This window comes from Xenopus laevis, chromosome 2S (genome assembly GCF_017654675.1).
Source record: "Xenopus laevis strain J_2021 chromosome 2S, Xenopus_laevis_v10.1, whole genome shotgun sequence".
Lineage (NCBI taxonomy): Eukaryota > Metazoa > Chordata > Amphibia > Anura > Pipidae > Xenopus > Xenopus laevis.
Genome location: NC_054374.1, coordinates 98961618 through 98981238, shown reverse-complemented (window position 1 = coordinate 98981238; position 19621 = coordinate 98961618). Strand labels below are relative to the sequence as shown.

General features: G+C 35.6%; 1 protein-coding gene across 1 annotated transcript in view; it reads right to left on the bottom strand.

Annotated features, from left to right (window-relative positions):
• The window catches only part of dmd.1.S (dystrophin, gene 1 S homeolog), a 935293-nt gene that overhangs the window by 867772 nt on the left and 47900 nt on the right, over positions 1-19621 (bottom strand). The window contains exons 2-3 of the mRNA XM_041584187.1: positions 10790-10882; positions 5094-5171 (exon numbers count right to left, since the gene is read on the bottom strand). Coding sequence (XP_041440121.1) covers positions 5094-5171; positions 10790-10804 — 93 coding nt within the window. The 5' untranslated portion in view covers positions 10805-10882. The remainder of the gene's footprint in view (positions 1-5093; positions 5172-10789; positions 10883-19621) is intronic.

Below are 19621 nucleotides of genomic sequence, written 5' to 3'. Positions count from 1 at the left end.
TTGAACTATACCTACCATCATTTTGGAAATAAAAAGAGAGACAAAAATTTTTTTGCATGTAGTGCAGCAATTTTTTTTGACCATACCCATTTTGTGGCCACACCCCCTAATTACCATGTTCATTTTACAAAGTTTGGCAGGTTATAAAAATTTGAAAATATTTCTCCTTATCTAAACTGTTAAAATTACTTATTTTCTTATCTCAAAATTGTTATAAAGCATCTTAGTTGCACCTGTTAGCTGTACTGGCCTCTCTGCCAAAAGCCAATTAAGTTAGAAACTTTGTTTCTTTTTCTGGCTGTTCATTGCAGAGAAAAGAGGGACTTTCCAGTACAAATGAGGGACCTCAAGTTGAGCTGTCAAAAGAGGGACTGTCCCTCTGAAAAAGGGACAGTTGGGAGGTATGTGTGCACATGATCAGTCCCAAGTCTCTGGCTAAAGCTATTATGTAGTAGTTGTACTATAGCTAAGCACATTATTAAGAGACTACTACAAGCTAATTGGTGCAAGATTACAGCTAGGAGGAGACATTGGAGTCTAACTATCATATACAAAACTTATAACTGACTCTGAGAGTCAGGCAAAGCAGCCAGACAAGCACAGTAACTTCTGGTACATTTAATGGCAGGTGGGTGTGGCCTGTCCCATTATTGCTCTCAGCTTAGACAGGAAGAGGAACAGGAGTAAGTCATAAGATAATGGCAAAACAGCAGGAATGACCTTAACCAAAATGGCCACACAAGCAGGTTACTACAATAAGAATAGCCATATCACCTAAAATGATCATATTTATGTTTTGCATACTTTTCTTTTTCTACAATCATTAGAAGTGTAGCATTATATTTCTCAGCCATTTGTAAAAACTTCCATTTATGAACCTGTAGTGTTTAACAGCAGCTCTTTTAGGAAAGGTTTGTTCATGTTTATTACTATGCAGCACAGGGGACATCAGAGGGCGCCCTCTATAGCAGGTCAGATACTTTGCCTTAGCCATGTGGAGCAGAGCTGGCCACTTCTCATCTTGTTTGTATATGGCAATAAGCTTTGTTCTTATTGGTTCAGGAATGTGACTGACAGTGTTGCTTCACAGAATGGTTATTTTATCTGTTTTGTGAAACAAAACTGTCATTTTGTGGAAAGAATGAATCCTGTACTATAAAATCTTGCTTTGTGTCACAGATATCTATTTTGTCAGTCAAATCTAGCTTGACAAGCACTAGTTAGTTACACTATTATATATTATGTCCAACTTTGTTTTTACATAATTCATTCTGTAAGTAACTTTGCACATAAGTGCGTCCGTTACATGGAGGTTATACATTTGTGAGACAGATTGCTTGTTAAACTGTACAGAATGGTGTTTGTGATATAATGACATCCTTTTGTGCACTAACCAGATTTTGTTTTCATTCTTTAATAGAAATAAGTCTTTTGTATATTTTTTATCTGTGTATGGTCACAAATACTTATATAACATGAGAGACATTCATTCTGTGTATTAGGGATAGTTTTGTATACAGAATGTATTTGGGACAAACGGCACCCCATAGTCCAACAGATTCAATACAATCAGCCAATTATTCATTATACAACATCTTCAGGGACGAAATTATAATAAAATGATAATGTCAAAGAGATCAGTTCTGTGGGCATAACAATCTCTTAGAAGGCCAAATACAGCTCCTGTTGGTCAGTTCTAATTATATATATATATATATATATATATATATATATATATATATATATATATATATATATATATATATATATATTATATATATATATATATATATATATATATATAAATATATATATATATATATATATATATATATATATATATATATATATAAAAATATATATATATATATATATATATATAAATATATATATATATAAATATATATTATATATATATATAATATAAAACTTTCTAAATACCATAAATTAAATATTCTGCATTGTTTCTGAAATAATCAAGTTTATGTTCACTGTCCCTCTCTCAGAATCTGTTTATCTTCAGTCTGTCTTCATTCAGGATTTGGCTATCATATGAATGATCTAATATATCTTATATTTGGGGCTCCTTTTGCGTAGAAGATGTATTAGAGCGCACTCTATTAAAATCACCAGAAATCCAGTCTCTCTACATGCAGAATTTGTGCAGAATTTTGTTAGATTTTGCTTGTACTGGAATCAGTTATTTGAGTGAGTTCTAATACATCTGCTAGGAAAGGAAGTCCCCCTATAAGATATATTGGATTATTCATCTGATATCCAACTGCTGCATTAAGACAGAATGAAGAGAAACAGATGCTGAGAGAGGAATCGTGGATATAAACTTGATTATTTCAGAAACAATACAGAATTTTTAATTGATTGTATTTAGAAATGTTCTTACTTCAGTATGAGGAAGCTTATATTACTGTAAATGTTCATTTTCGTGATGGTTCCCCTTTGATAAATATCCTGATCCTGAATGCTAAAGCATAAAATAGATAAACACATAAACATTATCACATCTTTGTGACATCCATGATGCTAATTAGTCAGTAGCGCTGATGTGCAGAAAATTAACAGGGATGAGCATTTTTCATACTCAGTAATTGTAATATTTACTGTTTCATTTGCATTATATACTAAGCCGGTATAGTCCATATTATAGTTCTTGTAGTATTTCTCATTTAGGAATAAAATACTCTGTGTGTTAATTACTGTATATACAATGTATGTCTCTGACATTGTTTTGTAGGTTACATCTAAAACTTCTATAAGGGTCACAAGGATTTATGACTACATTCTGGCCACCTGAGCCTCTGATTAAGATTTCAGAAACTGATAAATCAATTTATCTGCTAGACACGTCCATCTCAGATGCCCTTCTAAAAATAACCAGAACTGCAGTATATCAAAAAAAAAAAAAAAAGCTGAGCGTTTATCTTTCATATGCCATCGTCCTGTATAGTAAGCTCCTTTTGAAAATTATGTACGTCATTTGACTTTATCCTTGAGGTGAAACTGTTATAGAATAAGGTTGCCACTTAAAATGTTCTGTGGAGTTATTGATCACTTGCAAAGTTTGCAGTACAATGAAATGAAAACACAAAGTATGAGACCATTGACATTGGAAGCATTGCTCAGTCTGAATGTATTACAATTACATTTTTGACCCGGCCTACAAAGTTAATGCCTTATTTTAATGTACTGCCAAGGCATTCTTTTTTTTTTCTTCAAAACAAATATATTGCAATTGAATAAAAAAGGTAAAAAGGAAAGGCAATGCATCAATTTCCATCTAGAGGGTAGCTCAATTCCAGCAGTACAAATACTAATGCTTGGACATTAATGCTGACAGGCCGTATTAAACAATATAACAATCCGTCTCACAGGCTACGAAGCTTGCACTCCAATTTCACATGTGGATTTTAACAAAAATATTAGCAAAACATTGACCAAGGTTATATCCCGGGAAAGTATGTATCTCTTTATAGCCCAACATACGAATTGCATTATTTTATTAGGAAAGGAAACTCTGTATCATGCACCCAGATTTGTCATTTTCCTGGGTCTGAAACTCAATGGAAATCATTTTGTTATGAAACAAAGCATGCCAATTACACGGCTTTACAGAAAGTAAGGTTATTTATTTAACATTCCTGATACATAGGGACAGATTTATCAAGGGTCAAATTTAGGGGGTTATTTATCAAAGACCGAATTTATCTAAATATTTTATGCTACAAACTCAGATCAAATCGCTCGGGTTTTTAACGCTTATTTATTATTAAATTTTCTCGAAAGTTTGGTTTGCGGTAAAAAAAATCTGATTTTCTTGATTAATCTGGGTTTTTCATAAAATTTTCACAAATTTCAAGATTTTTTTTTCAATCCGAAAACTTTGGGGGTATTGCCCGAAACCCAGCGCACATCAAAAAATTATTGTGACTTATCTCATTGACTTACATGCAACCTCGACAGGTCTGAGATGCCAGATTTTCAGATTCTGACTTTTCCATCCTTGGGGTTTAATAAATTCCGAAAAATGTGTGATTTTTTTAAAAGTCAGATTTTATAAAAATAAATCATTAATTTTTCGCGATTTTTGCAATTGGAGTTTAGTAAATAACCCCATTAGTGTTCATGGGAGTTTTTTTTTTTTACCAAAATTCGACCAACTAAAAATCATTAAAAAATTAAATTTTTTTCAAACTTGGGTGAATGGCATTGACCCGCAAACTCGAATCAAATTTGAATTGAATTTGAATTGAATTTGATTCGAGTTTTTTCTCCAAAAAACCCTCGGTTTTCAGGAAGTCTGCAAACAACTCCAAATTGAACACAGGACCTCCCTATAGGCTAAAACAGCAATTCTCCAGGTTTAAGGTAATAGTTGAATCTGAATTCTTAAAGGGCCTGTACATGATATATTTCAAAAATCAAATTCGAATTCTTTTAAATTCCCTAATCGAATTTCACTAATAAACCCTCTAAAATTTGAATTTCAAAATTCTAAATTTGACTTTGAAATACGAATTTTCACTTTGACCCTTGATAAATCTGCCCCCTAATGTTGAAGTAATGTGCCACTTGTAATATTTTTATTGCCATTATTGTTCTCCAAATCATGCAGCTCATGGTTAGAGAATGTGTTTAAATTAGATGTGTGGTAAACAGAGGCAAAATTTGCCACAGTAAAATACACAAATATTTATTTCCATTGCATTCAAATGGAAAGAATCTGCATCTACAAATTTTCAGACTTAACTTCTACCTCAATAAAGAGACACAGAACTAAACCTTTGATAACAGGTTGCTGCCATTTTAATTGATGTATTGGTTACAGACATATGACTATTTGGCATTGGACAGATGGTGTTGTGCCTGCATCCTCTATTCCATCTTGATTATAAACATTCCTGTGTGTATAGCTGATACCGGACATCTTAAAACTTGAGTAAAAGGAGGATCATTGACTTAACTGTACTTTATGAAGTCCCAGACTACTCTCGTTTAGAAGCCATGCTGTAAGATTCACTGTGAACATTCCCTACGCTGACAGTGCACTGATAGAGACAGTCAAGGTGATTACTCACATTGTTTTTTTGCAAGACTTGCAGTGCTTTGTTGACATTATTCAGTGCATGGACCCTTGTAGAGCCTTTTTCTTTCACCTAAAACAAATGGGAAAAACAGCAATTTATGCAATGCATACTAATACTAACTGACCCGCTGCCATTTAGCAGAAAGGTAGGACATATCTTTTATTGAAATAGTGACATTTATATAGAATTGATTGAAATATAAAAGAAATGCATATTTTTGAGTCCAAGGTCAAGTCAAGTCTGCTGCAAACAAAAAAAAACAGTTTTCAAATGAAAACAAAAAACAAACTAAAGGAAAAGTGAGTTTAAAGCAAAACAATTACAGACCAATATAGACAAAAGATGTCTTGATGCAATTTTAAAATGAGATAATGGCAAAATAATCATCAAACAGAGATCATTTAATTTTGCATAATACATATCTAAATTTCATGTTTTAACAATTCCCTGCTGCATTTCAGAATATGGTATGGAATCCGTTATCTGGAAACTCATTATCCAGAAAGCTCTGAATTACTGGAAAGTAGGCTTGGACGAATTTGACCCTTTTTGTTTAGCCAAAAAAACGCTGTAGGTGAAATGTCACAGACGCCCATTAAAGTCAACATTTTTTTGACGTGCATAATTTTTTTTGACGCACAACGCCATACAAGTCTATGGACATCATTTCCGTGGCGAAACAATGCGGAAAAATTTGCCTATCCCTACTGGAAAGCCATCTCCCATAGGGTTACATTTATCAAAGAGTGAAGTTAGAGATCTCCACAGTCTGCAGAGTGAAATACCGCCTCTCTCCATTCATTTCTATGGGATTTTTAAAGGAATATTTATCAAAGGGTGATAGTGAAATTTCACCATTTGATAAATACACCTTCAAAAAGCCCATAGAAATGAATGGAGAGAGGCGGTATTTCACTCTGTGGACAGTCGAAATCTCTAACTTCACTCTTTGATAAATCTACCCTATAGACTCCATTATAATCAGATAATTCACATTTTTAAAAACAATTTCCTTTATCTCTGTAATAATAAAATTGTGTCTTATATTTGATAAGGTACAATATGAACCATTATTGGAGGCAAAGCAATTCTATTGAGTTGAATGTTTAAATTATTTTTTGCAAACTAAAAGAATGGTGATCTAAATTACAGAAAGACCCCTTATACAGAAGGCCTGCAAGTATTAATTCCTATTGGTTCCTATGGATGCCTTAACAATTAGCTAAACTGTTTCATGACATTGCCAAAACTCCCATCTGACCACACCCCATTAGTTTACACATATAAAAAAACAGTCATCAGGTATTTCTCTCTAATAATAATAATTGTTTATTAATGAAGGATAGTTTACAAAGCATCCATGAAAAATGTGGAAAGAAAACTAAAATAATTTGCTTCCTGAAAAATATATGTACTGTAATTCTGCTCACACAAGCTGAAATCCAAATAATAAAATGTAATTTTAATCCATTGCTCATGATGCCTAATTAGATCATACAATAGCATCTACCCATTATTGTAACATTTTCCCACTGATTTAGCAAATTAAAAAATTATTATTTTCATTACATATATTAAGAGAAGCTGCAAATGAGGTGACAATAGTGGGTATAGCGTTGATAAATTACATTGACGATAAAACTGCTTCTCTGTAAAGGAGGGGCATAAAAATGTATATTTGTAAGAATTTCCGTGACACCCTATAACTAGCTGCTAATAAGTATACTAAGCATACTAATGTTATGGAAGCAGAAGAGTACATAACACCATGAACTCTCAGCAGTGTTTAATGAGAACAAATTGGCACAAGATGCAATAATAAAGTAAAAGAGAAATTGCAATTTAAAGGAACATTTACACTTACAAATTAAAGTGTTTAAAAGGAATGACAATGTAAGGTACTGTTGACCTGCACTGGTAAAATGGATGTGTTTGCTTCAGTAATGCAACTATAATTTATATAAACAAGCTGCTGTGTATCCATAGGGGCAACCATTCAAGCACAGGGTACACAGTAGATAACAGATACGTTCTGAGGAATTCCATTGTACTACTACAAAGCTTAGCTGTTATCTGCCCTGTGTCATTATATTATATTGTCATTCTTTTAAAACACTTTCATTTTTTATTGTTAATGTTCTTTTAATAGGTATTGTAGCTTGCAGACAGAAGTACTTATAATATTATAGCCATTAATAGGTGGTGGCAGGGAAATGATACAAAGGGATAAGCATTGGAATACACACTGGTAATATAAAAACAACAACATTTCCCTGCTGGATAGTTGCTGGTCCAGTGACTGTGGATCTAGTATGTAGAGGAAGGATGATCTCCTGCATGCAGTGAAGGGAGTGGTATGCCCTATCCCCTGCATTAGTGCACCTCTCTCTGTTCCAGGGCTGAGCCAGAAATATATAAATGGGAGCAGTCTTGTGTCCCTCAGGGCACCAATTATTTAACAAACCTTTTGTAAATGAAAACTAACATTCTGGCATTAATCCATCCTGACCAAACACAGCATGTAGTACATGAAATGCACTGCATGTAATAAGAGCATAGTTAGTTGAGAAGGATTCCAATGGCTAGGTCACAGTTTATTTGACTTTAGGACCATCTCCCTGCATACTCATGCTTACAAAACAGTCACAACAAAGGGGGAAGGTAGAGGGTTGTGTATTGGTAATCTAGTTATGTACAGTACTTCACAAGGGCCAAACATGGAGTAACTTCAATTTTCCTGTTTGCCCTGCTTATCTCAAAAAATCAAAAAAAAAAAACCATAGGTTTTTCATTAGTAAAACAATAGGCAAAAAGTGTCAGATTTCCTCCAGCAATGGTGGGGGTTAGCTTACCTATTCTCTTACTATCAGCAATCAGGGAAGGCTTTTTATTGGCCCTTCTCCCATTCATCTATTGCCTAAGCAAACCAGTTTAATTGTTAAAATATGGTGTCTAGCAGCAGTTCTATTGGTAGCTAGCTTTTTCATTGAATTTTAGAAAGCATGTCAAATGACAAGCTGACCCTTGCTTTCCAGAACTGCCACCTGTTACAGTGTCTGTTACATAATTTACATATCAGTATCATTGGCCTACAGACCTATAACCACTTCCTGACAAACTTTAACATAGTATCTGGTTAGGGGTGGATCTTTCTCTTTGGCCTTTGGTTGCTGATCCAGCTGGATGTGATTCACGGAGCCTGGGTACAACAAGGCCAGTAAAGCTGTGCTGCCCTAGAGGTACCCTACCTCTAGCTGCCTTTGCATGAATGAAATGTCCAGGCATTTTAACATATTGTACCACCTTACCTCTGTGGATTGTGAGTATTAACCCTGTGGATCCTTGTTTCGTCAATAAATGTGTTTTGTTTGTCTGCTACAAGAACCTCCTGGCATGTTTATTTTTAAGTAGTAAATGCAATAAACTGGTACTTTTTCCTCTGTGGTTTAATTTTGGAATCGCAGCACCTTGCTTCCATCCAAAGCCATCAATAAGTGGTTCCAAAATATAGGTGTCGATACAAGACAGCGCAGAAGTTATGCTGCAAAAGTGCCTTTATTTACAAACACCAAACGCATGTTTATTTTTAGTTTTATGCACAGTAGCTTAAGTGAGTTGTAGGCCAACTACACCTTTCCTTCACCCTTTCCACCTTGTGAAGGCCCAGCCATGTGTGTTAGAGTCAAGTATAAAGCTTGCTCTACTGGTTAGCTGGTCATTAACCTATTATTGCTCATGTAGGGATGTGAAAATCTTAGACACCCTTACACATTACAGACAGGCACATACCTAGAAATATGGACACCTCAGTGGGTCCTTATGGGGACCTTGTGCTTATGTAACCCCTGTAGTTCACACAGTGTACACCAGATGGCACTGTGCCAGAGTATAAAAGGTTTAGGAACCGTGTGTTCTGGGTCCATTGCTTTAGCCCAGAGGTCCCCAACCTTTTTTTACCCGTGAGCCACATTCAAATGTAAAAAGAGATGGAGAGCAACACAAGCATAAAATAGTCCCATGGGGTGCCAAATAAGGGCTGTGATTGGCCATTTGGTTGCCCCTATGTGGACTGGAAGCCTACAAAAGGCTCTACTTGGTACTATACTTAGTTTTTATGCAATTAAAACTTGCTTCCAAGCCTGGAATTCAAAAATAAGCATCTGCTCTGAGGACACAGAGAGCAACATTCAAGGGGTTGGAGAGCAACATGTTGCTCGCGAGCTACTGGTTGGGGATCACTGCTTTAGCCCAACCAAGCAGGCTGGAAGGGAATGGGTAGTGTCGACCCTAGGTGCCTTGGCCCTTGGTAATTAGACAGCTATACTCAATTATAGATCACTCTAGGAGTGATAGAGAGGTTATTTAGTTGAGCAGCTCAAGGCTCCGCCGAGGAGATTAGAGGGGTTAAGATCCCAGGGTATTACTGACCTGGAGTAAGGAACCAAGTGTTGAGATAGGGATGATAGGAGTTCCCCTAGTCTGCCAATGGAAGATATCCTGAAAACTGGGCAATACCCATCACATGCTGTCAACTTACTCTCTGCTGTTTATTCCCTAGCCTGTGGGGATTCAGCCTATACGTGCTGTGAGTATATGCTTCCTTTATGCTGCTGTGTATGTTCTATGCTCCATTGTGGATCAATGTGCTAAATGATCTATGTGCTATTGTTCAATAAATACAGTTCTATGTTCAACCGTTAAAGAACTACTGGCGCCCATCATTGTGCTATCTGCACCTAGTTACAGTTACACTACACCCTGCCTCCACCGCGTTGCGAGGGCTTGCCCCTGAGAAAGAGAGCTCATCTGTGGTCTCAGCCCACAAAGGAAAGTAGCTAAAACTGCCCTGGCACAAGTCAGTTTACTATAGCGCTACACTCATAATAGCCCAAAATTGTGTTACACATTCTAAAGGGGCTAATATTAAGTAGATCTGCTTATTATACTTTAAAAAGCACAGAGACACTAAATTTCAGCTGATAAAGTGGTTGAAGGGAAATCCTATATTTCTTTCACTTCAAAATGCCCAGTTACATAGGAGGAGAATTTTTCTGAAGGTATATTCATCATTCTGTCACTGTTATACTGTGGGGGGTATCCTTTGCTCTCTGTACACTTCATTTTGAAATTCTATGCTTGTAGATCGTGTGTAGAACTACATTATGTATAACAGAGTTACTGTACAGGTTCCTGAACCTTTCTTATTATAGCAGCTCAACCACCTTGATGACATTCATCTCATAAAGTGAAAAAGATAAGTTACAGATATACTGTAAAAGGGTTACTTTATACAGTTGCTAAATTGTATCTGTTATTGCTCATAGCAACCAAAGTATTATTCTATTTCAGTCTAGTACAAGTTACAAAACGAAAGCACATCTGTCAGTAAATTAGCCATAAAAAGTCTATGACGTTTAACAGTGGTTACCAACTTGAAAGGGTTTTGCAGGAGTGAATATTTACTAGTACGGATGAGCGAAATACTTTGCTGTATTTTTCCAAAAAAAAAAAAAAAAAACGCCCAAAGAATCTAATAGAGTTTTGCAAATTTTTGGAAAGCCAAATGGGTCAGAGTCACCCATGACTAGTTTCTATTTGTCGCTAAATTACAAGGCAATTACTAGACATTCCTTTGTTTTAAAATAATTTGGAGATTGACCAGAGCATTAGTATTTTATTGCACCTACCAGTTTTTGACCCATAAGGCCTTCAAGGAGATCCAGGAGTCTTCTTCCATCTTGGAGGTCAGTAAACAGATCTTCAATGGGATGTTTTCCAAACTGTAGAGGAAAATAAATACACATACTGAAAAGGGTATACATGTAAAGTGTTTTTAACCTATACCTCAGTAAAGGATAGTTTCTGAATGCATACAACTTCTCCAGTTGCATCACATTGTATGTACTCTTTTGATCTTTACGTCAAACTAATCTTTATAAAAACTTAAAAGAGCTGAGCATAGTGGCAAGCTAATGACACTGCTTCTGCTGCTGCAAGTCAATATGCCAAAAAGCTAGGAATCATGATAAATTTCCTCTGAAAGTGTGTGAGTATGCATGCATGGAACTAACTCCCAACCAAATAGCTCTAGAGGCAGTTTACTGCTGCTGTCTACAAAGAAACTACCATATTGTTGTGATGACACACTGAGATTAAAATGTCCATTTATATTTAATGTACTGTATAATGCAATGAGTAGCCCAGTTTGTACAGAGTAAACAGCTTGAAGGTATGAACTTATCCAGACGGTTCCATTAGATGGAGTCTGTTTTGTTTGGCACAGGAAATGTAATGTAAAGATGTGTTTATAGATTTCGAGGATTGGTACTAGCACCCAGTAGATAAACCATGGCTGGGAATTTGTAAAATACCAGATATATTATTTGACATTAGTTCAACATCAAGAAGGATTTGAAATGGTTATCGATATATACTGTACATAAATCTTTCAGACGGGAGAAGAATAAACTTGTAAAATTCCTAAGGCTATTGACTCGTATTTATCATTGAAACGTAAACGTTCTGTTTCTTTTTCTTCATTTATGTTCAGACACGCAGAGTTGATTTTCAGTGATATTTATATTTCATTTATGAGCGGTTTATTAAGCAGTATTACCAGCAGAGAGCACTGACATGAAGATATGTTTTTCTTTTCACTAATGAACAGATGATCATATTGATAAATGTAGAACAAATGCTTTCAGTTTAAAGGAAGGCTGATGATTTCATCTATAATTGATGCCATATTTCTTTGTAATGCATTTTGTTGTAGTGGATAAAAAATAGAAATATAGCTAATATTTACTTACAGTACATGCAGTAGATAAATGATATTTAAAGATAAGAAGAAATGGGCTTGCACATAGTGTACCAATTTAAAGTACAAATAAAATCATATTTAAAATCACACAGCTCACAACAATTTGGGAGCTCCCACTTGAAATAAAAATAGCTCATAAAAGCATGTATTTGAAGAATTCCTTAAAGAGACACTAAACACTGTTGTACTGCACTGCTCAACCACACATTACTCTGTCGCTGAATTACAGTTACCAGCATACATCAACATATTATCAACATTAAGGCATGCTGGGAGATGTACATCATGGTTCTATTTATAAAGAAGTTTTGCTCAATAAATATTTGGTCCAGGTTGTAAGGACCTGCAGCTGTATTAAAATGCAAAATAATCCACCAATAGGAACCCAATCTGATGTGTGTAAATGTGTAAACCATGTTCTTTGTTCCTGCATTTGCAGTTGGACTCATAAGGCACAGTTTTCTAGCAATGAACAACTATGACCTTTTCCCCATGTTTCATTCCATTGTTGTATATTTCTAAGCATGATCTTTATATGTGAGTTTAAGCGACATGCCTGAAATAGTGCTGGTAATCAGAACTCTCAGTGATTAGTTGACAGCATGTGATGGGTATTGCCCAGATTATCCAGGTGAGGAGTTGATAAATCTGTTCACCAATTAACCAAAGGGTGAAGTGGCAAACGCTGGTGACAATTCACCATCGTTAACGCCCGCAGGGACATCAGCAATTTGCTAATGGGCGCAGGAGCCAATTCGCTAGTGAAAGAGATGGGCGCTAGCACTCATTCACACTCTTATCGCCAGACGACAATTCGTCTGACGAATGGACGTTAATTTCCAGTGAATGCAAATTAACCTGAGCGCAATACCTCAAGCAATCTGCACCAGGCAGCAATGAATGCTAGTGCATCTTCGCTTTGAATTGCTTGCATTACGATAGCGAGAGTCGCCAGCGCTCTGCGCCCACAACAAAACTCCGCATTTTAATGAATTAGCGTTGTCTGAGCAAATTTTCACCTTGCGAAATGTAGCAATGGGTGCTCACTGGCAACTTTTCGCCGGGTAGTGAATCTGCCCCAAAGGGTAGGGAAACTGAATTGCCCTAAGTTGAAGCTCTGACAAAATGGTTAACCATAACCTTTTCTCTATAGTTATGATTCCACTGGTGACAGCCAAATTAACCCTTCAATTAATATTTTCAAGTAATCATATACATCATGACAAGTAGTGGATTTTTAATGTACATGTAAAAGTCAATGGCAGATGTCCCGTTAACAAATGGAAGATTACACTTGGTTTCTGAAAACAACTTTGGTTTCCAGTGTGAAATCAAAAAAACCTTAATTTTTTAATTACCGCATCTTTGAGTATTATAACCCTGTGGTGCTTTGTATTGAAATAAAGCCTGTTCTACTGTTTTGCATAGAACCCCTGGCATTCAACTCAATATTTTTTACATCTTTGGCAGTAGTGAGTTGTAACTCAACAACATCAGCAAGTGTTTCCATTTAGCGAAAGTCCAAACTGGTGAAAGAGGGTCGTGTAGACCTTGCTCTGTCACACTAGTTGGTATTTGTCTAATTCAGCCAAATAGGGGTTACACTTGCATACAATAACTGACTATATTGACAGCATTTAATGTCAAAAGTGTTGAAGTGGCCATAATAAAAAAATAAATGACATTTAAACTGTATTTCTCAGTTGTCTCTGACATGAATAAGTATATTATGGCATCATGTCCTTGAGAAAGTTTTAAAAAATAATGCTCCTGTCCTAGAGGCATGTTCTCAACCTGTACAAATCTTCTGTCTCAGTCTGCCGGCAGTTATGTTTCAGGAAAGAAGCAAATTGATTGGCTGTTAATGCCGCCCTCCAGCTAACACCTATGAATGTATTGGAGAACCGAGATTCAGGACAATGCCAGATCCAGAGGGGATGCTCACATGGATGTGCTACAAATGATGTGCAAGATTTTCAAAACAGCAAAGAAAGGAAAATTGAAAAAGAAAATAAAGAAATAAAAGGCTGGTAGCCTTCAGAAACAAGAAAAGAGTTTTTTTTTTTTTTTTAAATAACTTTCTATCTGAAAAGCAGCCTTCAATAACTGATGCCTTTTGCCAATTATCCAATTCTGCATTGCAATGCAAAAGTGCATTAAAGATTGTAGAGAGAAATCATTCATTTCAAGCAACAATATTCATGTAAATAAATAAGCAATATTCAAGGTAAATAAATAAAGACTTTTTCTGTTCTGCTGCAAAACCATTTGGTAACCTTTATTAACCTTGCAAAATTAATTGAATAACTAATATTTTCAAATGAAGTCATTTACACGATCTATTCACAGGAATATATTGTAAGCAATTTTTTTTTAGCTTTCCCTGGCACCAGATATACTTTTACAAAGACAAACAAACATTCTACCACATTAATGGAAATTTTCCCTTTATCGTTTCCGATCTGTTATTATTCACACTTCCTAGGGTCAATTCAGCAAAAGTTTTGGGACCTGCCTGTGGGTTCTTGGAGTGTGGGATAAAAACCACGCAGATACAGGAAGAACATAAGAACCCCTTGCAGACAGTGCCCAAGAGCTTGCAACTAAACACAGGACCCAATTGCTGCAAGATACGGAATGCCAGTGAACCACTCTGCAATCTTCAAATAAGTAGGAGGTATGCACTGCTTAGTGTACCAAAGAAAGGGTCCAGGGCAAAGGTCATTTGAACCATCTCTGGAAGCCTGCACCCATATTAATTGGAGCCAGCTTATATTTTTTATTGAGTTTGCTGTTTGCAGCCCCTTGCTTGGATTGTTCTCTTCCATATGTTTTCTTTTACATGTAAGTTTTACATTCCATCCTGCTGAATCCCAATTTACAGTACTCCCTTTAAGCAGTCCCTGAATTCTAAAAAAAGGAAGAAACATATGTTTCAAAAATCACATTTTATTGGTGCAGGATAAAATGTGTTTTATGTCCAGAGCCTTTTTATCCCCTTTATGATTTGTATTTTATAGTTCCCTTAGCTCCTGTCCTAGCCCTTTAACAGCAGAAACACAGAAGTAAGGGTAAGCAGAGAGAATAAAGGCAGTTAGTAAAAAGCTGTTACTGACATTAAAATTAATGGAAGAACGCATAGTTTACATGATATATGCACAGAGAAAAGTTTGCAGGTGTCAGTGGCTCCTACGTATGCATAAATGGAAATATTCTAGGTTTAATGCTGATAAGCAGGTTTTTATACAAAGTCTTTTTCTTTCTTTTTTTAAATAATGCCTGAGCCATTTTCTGTTAAAACTTTAGGTTCAATCTGTCAAGAAAAACATCTGCCATGATATACATACTGACTAGATTGAACTATTGATTGTGTGAACTGCGCTTCGGGTCACTAAATTCATGTCTGTCAAGTTCAGTAACGTCTCATTGATACAAATGGCTATTTAAGAGTCACTGCCCAACCAAGAAGATTTCAGGTGTAATGTATGTGCAGTAAAACTGAAAGATGCCAGTATTGCCATTGACAGGTCATATCAAGTAGTTTTTAACCAGACAGATTCTTATTTCACTCTAAATTAGGAACTGGAACAGTATTTGGCATCTCCACTTGATTTGGCACAAATTACACTGTGCTTAGCTATTGATCAGTTGATCTGTCAAATAAGTTAGGCCTTGTTCTTATGGGAAACGAGGTTAACCCAATTATCAGATATAGACAGCTCTGGTCAGGTGGCAAACAATGGAATTAATTGTAATGTAGCAGTATTTTTTTACTTAATTCCTTATTTGGAAATTTCTTACAATCCCTGTATTATGCATGGTATAATTTTTGACATTTTATCTGACATGACACCTGCTGCAGCCATAGAGAAACAATGCATTTCTGTAGTCTTTAAATTTACACTTGAGGTCGCTGAAAATGTCTCTGTGCCCTAGTAGTATCCAAATAATAATGATTTGATTGCATCATATCTATGTATAAATATGCAGCCCTAGCCACACCAGGTGCCGACTTTACTCTGCATCCTGTGCCAGACTGAAAATCCAGAGCAGCACTCACAGGCACAATGGAAACTGAGACTACTTTCTGGTTGGTTCTTGTGAGGTGGATAATTGGATACTCAGTGCACAGGTAACCCCCTTAGACCTCTGCTTGAAACTACAGGCAAGAATTATTTTTTAGCCTTATTAGCATCTGCTGTTAGTACAATTTGTTATTGTAGAACAGTGTTATTGTGATGTTACATTCTTTATTAAGATGACTATGTGAATCATTTAAAACACAGTAAAAAAAACCTTTGCCAATGTACAAAATATACAAATCAATGTTATTTTTTATAAACATACACAACAATTTCACTTGGTTAAAATAAAGGTAAAACACGGAAGATGAATGCAACATCTCAGCTAAAATATTCATTCAGCTTGCCAAGTTGTTTGACAGCTCTAGTTAGAATGAAATGTAAGCTGATTGTCACTGCATAGAGCCACAGATATTATTTTGGCATCATTATGTTACAGAATAGATACTGCAGTTTCTATGCTTGGTATGTTCATCTTGAGCTTGGGCTTCTAAAAGATTTTCAATGAAATGTGTAACTGGGAAACAACCAAAAATATATTTTTCCTTAATGAATTTACCCTGCCCTAAAATTGAGATGGCAATTTTTACCTGTCAATAATTTATGGATGCTAATGATGTTGAAATGTTATGTTTTTACCAGAAAGAACAGGTTTTAACATCGAACAGCTCCACTAATCATGTTTTCACCAATATTCTACTCATTCATATGGCCACAAGCTATTGTAAAGCTTAATTCATTTCTTATATCTTTCTAATATCACACACCACAGGAATTAGCAGTGCAAACAACAATCCTCTAAATGCAATGGGCCATCGAGAGGACAAGTACAGTTCTTAATTTCACAGATACACATTGCTCATTCTTACAGTATAAAAATAGTGCTACACAACTGCCAAAAAATCTCAATGATAAGTGACACAAAAACAATGCAATATCCTTGCTTAGACATACATTTGTTGCCTTCCTTAGAACATAGGTAAACTATTTTTACTTTTTTTAAATAAAAAGCAAACAAGAAATGAAAAAGAGAATCAGTGGAGTTAGTTAATAAACTCTGTATTAGTTATGAAGCTGGACTTTCCATTAGAGACTCAGCTCGCCTATGAACTAGAATGGGTCATGGGAAGGGGAAATAAGTCAAGCCCGGTTTGGAGTTCTGTTCAGGTCTATATGCACTGAAATTAGTCTGTTTGTAACCCTCTTGTCTCTTTGTCTCTGTGCACCTTATAATATCTTCTATTAACTTATAATGAAATTATTGATGGAATGTTTTGTGTCTGAGATCATAAAATTAGTGGCTACAACTAATTGCTTCATCAACCCCACATGGGGCTCATTTTAAAATAATATTTTTGGTAATACAGCTGCTTGAAGCTGGTAATTGAGCAGCTGTTTACAGCAAAGTTTGCCACCTGGTGTGCTGCCCACCTACAGCAGTGCCAAGCAGACAGATTATGCATTTCAAACACAAAATTAAGAAATATATGTATAATGCAGTGTCTTTTTACAGAATTTCAGTGTTATGGTGGCCACCGGGGGAGATGTGGGTGAAGCACAAGTGCACTTTGATGTGAAACAGAATGTGGTTGATACCATTTGCTGCATTTGGTGTGACATGTGCACCTTATACTTCATGTGCAGCTGTCCTGTAGAAATTGAGGCTGGGTGATATTTGCTATGCAGGGTGTTGCATGGAACTTGGAAGTTTTGCACAATTTAATATCATCAGCTATAATGTGTATTTATATTATAACTGTGATTGTCCTTAGGAGCTTTTTAAATATGGAAAAAGTGCAAATTGTAAATATTTAAAAGCAGACAGGTATTTCTCTACATGAAACAATAAATGATTCCAACACAGAAGGAAGTGATGTCCTGTGCTTCTTAAGTGCACCCCACTCACGATGCAAAGGCTACAAACTTGAATTGGTAAAGAAGCAGGAATAGGCAGACTAGCTGCTTAGTGTTATTTAATTGCATGAGGTATTAAGCTCTTTGAGTGATACCAGAACTTTGGTGGTGGAGGAAAATATATTCTGAATTCCATTATATATATATGCAATATCAACACATTGTACCACCCAAAGCCTTCTGATTACTTTGACCCTTTGACCCTTTAAACTTAATACAATCATAAAAAACTGAATTTAGCAATTGTATATTGAATATCCTAATGAATCAAGACGTTGATATATAGGGTTATAAAGATCAGTCTTTTCACAGTTTGAAGGGTTTTGTAATTGCTAAAATGTCTTTGATAGCTTGCACACAAAACTTTTTATTCCCTCCAGTTCAATATTCTTTTCTCACATTTTGATAAATAAGAATTTCTTTATCTTCAATTATATAAAACATGATTAAGATGAATAGAGCTTGTGATGAACTTTTGACTACGTGCTAATACAAGCAAATTCAAAACAAATCAGTATTCTGCCTAAAAGCCCTCTGGATAATAATCTGGTCCTTATTAAAAAAAATAGCTGGGGATGGAAGGATTTTGACTGTAGAGAGGGCTTCTTTGTGGACCAGCAATTTATTCATTTTGTGCTCATAAGAACAGGAAGTAGAATATGACTGTACTTTCAGTTTAAATTTTTTTCCTGTTTGTGCATACAAAACATGCACATACAGTATATTTAAGCACAAGCCCTATTCATTGAACTAATGTTGCAAAAGGGGGTATGTGGCCTCTTTAAATATTTTGTAGAGCCATGATTGCCTTTTCAGAAACTGGTTGGCCTTTCATATTCTAATCCTCCTATTTTACAAATGCAAATGTTATATTTCCTCATGATTGCTAGTCTGTACTCCATGACATATACTGGAAGTACAGGTAAACAGTCTTATTAAATACATATCAATCACATAGCGATGGGCGAATTTTTTCGCCTTGTTTCGCCTAAAAAATTACGCCCATAGACTTGTATGGCTTTGTGCGTCAAAATAAAAAGACGTGCATCAAAAAATTTTTTGCTACGCGACAAATGAAAGAGGTAATTTCAATGTATAGTGATAGGGAAACCATCTAAATGGGATAATAGCATTGACACATGAAAGTCAACATATTTAAAGGTTGCTAAAAGCTTTTGTGTATGTTTTTCATGCTTGTTATAAACGATTTTGTGAATTACTATCACTGCATGGTCATTTTAAGCATTTGGGCTTGCTCTGTATGATAGTGGAGGAATTGTCTTATCATTATAGAGTTTGCTGCAGTAATGGTTTCCTCTCCAATTCTGTCAAGCATTGCATACACAGGGAATGTGCAGTCAGTGGTGCACCATCATGTCTTTATGCAACTATTAAATTTTTACTTAATGTAACAATGTATGTTTGTGAGATGTTCCACTTGAAAAACATTTTGAGTGAGGAGTCCCTACTTTAACACTCTACCACATATCACTACCTACTGTGGCATGACAGCCTTAAGTGAAGTGAGTACAGAGAGGTGTGTTTTTACTGGTAGTAGACAAGGGCCCCAGTATAGAACAGAATCTCTTCAAATATGTGAAAGTAGTGCCTGGAGGGCAGGATTTATTTTTATGCTTTATTTTGTATGCTACATTAGGGCACTCCTGTTTGTTAATAAACCACTTTAACTGCCAAGCACATAG